This window comes from Sinocyclocheilus anshuiensis, unplaced genomic scaffold, assembly GCF_001515605.1.
Source record: "Sinocyclocheilus anshuiensis isolate Anshui unplaced genomic scaffold, SAMN03320099.WGS_v1.1 scaffold4222, whole genome shotgun sequence".
In the NCBI taxonomy this organism is placed as follows: Eukaryota; Metazoa; Chordata; class Actinopteri; order Cypriniformes; family Cyprinidae; genus Sinocyclocheilus; species Sinocyclocheilus anshuiensis.
The window spans coordinates 27,692-32,637 of NW_015540177.1; the positions used below are offsets into that span (position 1 = coordinate 27,692).

General features: G+C 41.9%; 1 protein-coding gene across 13 annotated transcripts in view; it reads left to right on the plus strand.

Moving 5' to 3' along the window:
• Nucleotides 1–4,946, plus strand: part of LOC107687274 (liprin-alpha-1-like) — a 38,045-nt gene that overhangs the window by 4,816 nt on the left and 28,283 nt on the right. For 8 of the 13 annotated variants that reach the window (XM_016484535.1, XM_016484536.1, XM_016484541.1 and 5 more), the window contains exons 4-8: nucleotides 256–420; nucleotides 502–576; nucleotides 1,708–1,809; nucleotides 2,893–3,117; nucleotides 3,200–3,346. In XM_016484535.1, coding sequence (XP_016340021.1) covers nucleotides 256–420; nucleotides 502–576; nucleotides 1,708–1,809; nucleotides 2,893–3,117; nucleotides 3,200–3,346 — 714 coding nt within the window. The remainder of the gene's footprint in view (nucleotides 1–255; nucleotides 421–501; nucleotides 577–1,707; nucleotides 1,810–2,892; nucleotides 3,118–3,199; nucleotides 3,347–4,946) is intronic. The other 5 variants (XM_016484537.1, XM_016484548.1, XM_016484547.1 and 2 more) reach the window with 3 other exon arrangements.

The window sequence follows — 4,946 nt, forward strand, 5'->3', positions numbered from 1 at the left end:
TTATGACTGCTTTTGTGCTCCAGGGTCACATATAATACAAAGTATAGTGTTATAAATGTACACATATTTTTTAAAAGGAAAATATAAAAAACTTTGGAGGATTTCTGATGCCGATGACCGCTGAAGCGCATCGTCACAGTCTTGTGAAAAGGCTCCGTGGTTCTTTATTCCAAGGATGATATGATGATAAGGGTCGGCCAGTGTTTCTCTCTTTGGTCTGAGCGTGGTCTGTGTTGTGTTGGCTGCTGATCTCAGTTGTTGCTGGAGCATCTGGAGTGTCTGGTGTCTCGTCACGAGCGTTCTCTGAGAATGACCGTAGTCAAGCGTCAGGCTCAGTCTCCCGCCGGCGTCTCCAGTGAGGTGGAGGTGCTCAAGGCGCTCAAATCTCTCTTCGAGCACCACAAAGCCCTGGATGAGAAGGTACTGGCATCAGAAAGCTCACGTGTGTGCCGCTGGCGTGTTTGGGGTGTGCTTTACGTGTGGCGTGTTTGTTCTGATCAGGTGAGAGAGCGTCTGCGTGTGGCTCTGGAGAGATGCAGCATGCTGGAGGAGCAGCTCACAGCCGCTCATAAAGAGGTGAGCTCACAGAACAATTAGAGCTGCAACAAAACATTATTTTGAGAATCAAGTGATCTAGCGATTATTACAACGGTTAATCAACTAATCGATGATTATTTCACAGATTAATCTGTAGGCTTTGTTGTATAATTCAGCTTTTATAAATGGTGAAAATATTGAGTTACACACATTCTAACTAAGAAATAATATAAGGCAATCATGTCAGCTTTTGAACATTTTAAACAGTTATACTGCTATTGTACAATTACAATTGTCATAGTTATTTTTTTAAATACAAATAAATATATTTGGCACACAAAATGAGATGACAGACTCTATATGAAAAAACAACTCATTCTGCCTAACGTCTCCTAGTAAGTCATATGGATGTGGAACAAAATAAAAGTAAGTTTATTTTTGTATAAATTATTTTATTCAAAGCGCTAGCTCTCTTAAAACACCTTATAGTGTTATGATAATCAAAACTGTCCTGAGCTAGATTAAGCTTTAATCTATGCAAACCAAACTGTCACTTTAATGTAATAAATTAGTTATTTATTTATTTTTGCATTCACTAATAAAAAGATTGTATTATTAGCTAGCTCTACACTGGATAGCTTTATAACAGAAAAGCAAGTTGTATTTCTGAAAGCGTCACCGACACTGTTTTTTAATATTTAATACCGTATTAAAGCTGCTTGCTTTAAATCAGTCTCTTGTATAAAGCGCTATATCAATACACGTGACGTGACTGGAGTTCCGGTTGGAGAGCTCATGCAAACATATCCACATCGCTATGATCAGATGCTTTCTTAACTGCTGCTTTCTCACTGCTGTCATTTTCATTGTTTTTGTCACTATTGAGAGGAAAGTCACGCATGCAGCAGCGTCTGGTTTGGCTGCGTTTACACTCCGACTCTCATACACGCCGTGTGTGTCTTCTCTTGAATTGCATCCAGGAGGGCTACAGTGCCACACTGGTCAAACCGCGTTACTGCAGCTCCTTACATTAGGTCACATGAGATCAAATGACTATTCGACAACAAAAATATTTGTCAACAATTTTTCGTTGTCGATAATGTCGACTAATTGTTTCAGGCCTAATAACAATGTCGCTGTGGGTTAACGCTTGTTTCTGGGCTGTTGTAGCTGGTGTTTCTCAAGGAGCAGAGTAATCAGAAGAGGGTGATGATTGATGGATCAGCAGAAGTGAATCACAGCTCTGATGCCGCACCAAACACTAATGGCCAGGTAAACACCACGCAACCACAACTTACATGCTCCAAAAATCATCTGAAGAGTAATCGATATGATGATGAGCTGATTAACTGTAGGCTTCTATTCACATATAAACATGATCATGCATGGAGCTGTTTAACTTAAATATGTTCAACAGAAGCTCAGCTGCACTTTCTTGACATGCCACTGTACCGTCTGGCTCTTTTCAACACAGTGTAAACAGATGGAACTTTATTTCTTCTCTTTCGGCCTGAGAACAGAAGAGTGATATTTTCAACAAAATAATACCAGGGTTCCCGCGGGTCCTTAAAAAGTCTTACATTTAGTTGTATCAAATTTAAGGCCATAAAAAGTCTTAAATTGTACAAGAAAGTCTTAATCATGATTTCAAGAGGTCTTAAACATGGGGACGGAAAGACCAGAATTGCGATATGGCGTAATGTGACAATTAAACTTCAAAATGCTCTGATTTCATTGAATATGAGCGCTGCATGTTTCAGAGTCCGGTGCTGCGCTGCTGTTATCAGGGGAACGCTTGTATTTCTGCTGTTCCAAAAGTGCCACCTGCTGCAGAGAATGAATGTGCATTTTCAATAAGCCTGTTGTATTTGTTCAGACCAATGTGAAAATCCACCCACGGTTTTACCCTGCAAACACGCAGAGCTGTAAATGTGAACTGGTGGATCGATAAAAAGATAATGCATTATAAAAATCTAAGAAGTATTTGTTATTTAATTAATATAATAATTTATTGATAATAATTGTTTAAATTAATATAATAATTAGTACTTTTGACTCATCCACTTTCTTAAAAATGGTTTAAAGGCTGAAATGTTTAGTGTATCATTTTATAAAACTTTGTTTTTGTGAAAGCTTGTAAATCATGCTTTTTATAGTCATTTAACAGTTTAATATGTTACTAAAGACATTGTCCTACCCCGCTCATATGCTATTAATTTTATTTGTGCAGATCTTTAAAAAATCTTAAATTTGAGCTTAAAAATCCTGCAGAAACCCTGAATTCAATGAAAGCGTTTCTGTTGAACATACTGCAGTTTCATGAGGTATTCATATTCCAGTGGTGTGTGTTCACAGCAGCGCTTGTCAGACGTCTCTATGGGCGCAGAGGAGGATTGTGGGAAGGACGGGGAGCTGCAGGAGGCGATGGACAGACAGAGTAAGGAGCTCCTGCACCTGAAGGAGCGTGTGGCGTCTCTCTGCAGCCACGTCGCTGAGCTGGAGGAGGATCTGGACACGGCCCGCAAAGACCTCATCAGGTCTGAGGACATCAACAGCCGCCTGCAGAGAGACTTACGAGAGGTACAACAGCAGAGCCGTCGTCTGCAGAGGAGCGCATCGAACGAGACAGTTTGTGATCACGTGTTTCTGTTGTTTCTCTCAGTCTCTGGCTCAGAAGGAAGACATGGAGGAGAGGATCACCACGCTGGAGAAGCGCTACCTAGCGGCTCAGAGAGAAGCCACGTCTGTCCACGACCTCAACGACAAACTGGAGAACGAGATCGCCAACAAGGACTCGCTGGTCTGCCAGGTCTGCAGCGCGTCAGCCGTCTTTATCACTCTTACTCTTAGAAAAATAGAGCGTTTGTGAGCCACGCTGGCAGAATGAGTGTCTAATTTTGAGCTACAGGCAAAAGAAGTGAAAAATGTCAGTTTCGGTCGAATTTGAGGTTTTCGCATTAAGCCCTCTTCTAGCGATCCCAGTGCTCCAAATAGTGGTTAAACATCTAAAATGATCTTTATTTGCTTGTTTTCTGAGAGGAGTATCTTTTTCTCTGCTCACTTCTGGACGACTGCTGCTGCTTCTCACCACAAGTTGTAGGTCTGTTGTTGCAAAAGCGCAGCATTCCAGCTTTGTGAATATTCATATCGAACGAGCCAGTTTGTGACCGCGTGTTTCTGTTGTTTCTCTCAGTCTCTGGCTCAGAAGGAAGACATGGAGGAGAGGATCACCACGCTGGAGAAGCGCTACCTAGCGGCTCAGAGAGAAGCCACGTCTGTCCACGACCTCAACGACAAACTGGAGAACGAGATCGCCAACAAGGACTCGCTGGTCTGCCAGGTCTGCAGCGCGTCAGCCGTCTTTATCACTCTTACTCTTAGAAAAATAGAGCGTTTGTGAGCCACGCTGGCAGAATGAGTGTCTAATTTTGAGCTACAGGCAAAAGAAGTGAAAAATGTCAGTTTCGGTCGAATTTGAGGTTTTCGCATTAAGCCCTCTTCTAGCGATCCCAGTGCTCCAAATAGTGGTTAAACATCTAAAATGATCTTTATTTGCTTGTTTTCTGAGAGGAGTATCTTTTTCTCTGCTCACTTCTGGACGACTGCTGCTGCTTCTCAAGCTGTAGGTCTATTGTTGCAAAGCGCAGCATTCCAGCTTTGTGAATATTCATATAGAATTCTCCATGACATGATTTTCAAACCCATGCTGATGAAAACAAAATGATCGCGCTCACTGACATTTGCAAAGCGCGTGCATAAGACGTGCCTCTCCGAGAGCGAGCGATCTCCCTATAAAGTGCATTATTGCAAAATATGTCGAGATGCACACAGACATAATCTGTTATGTCTTACATGAACGTTCAGTTAATGGTTGGGGAAAATCTGATGTGTAACATTATTAGATCCATGCATTACAGTAGGTCTTTAAGGGGAAGTCTTGGCCTAATGGTACATAGCTATATTGTGATTAATAATATAGTCATTATTATTTAGAAAAGAATTGGAGGAAAATATGCAACGTTGCTCATTCCGACTCATTTTGCCAGCACGGGTCACATTTATTCCAAGCAGTGGTGTTGGAGGCCTCACTTACTGGTGTTGGGTTCTGGCTGTATTAATGTCTCCGTGATTATCCGTGTGTTTGTGATTAACCAGTCATGATGGATCATGAGTTCAGGCTGATGTCTGTGTGTGTCTGTGTGTGTCTGTGTGTGTCTGTGTGTGTCTGTGTCTGTGTCTCTGTGTGTCTCTGTGTGTCTCTGTGTGTCTGTGTGTGTCTGTGTGTCTCTGTGTCTGTGTGTGTCTGTGTCTGTGTCTCTGTGTGTCTCTGTGTGTCTGTGTGTGTCTGTGTGTCTGTGTCTATGTGTGTGTCTGTCTGTGTGTCTGTATGTGTGTCTGTCTGTGTGTGT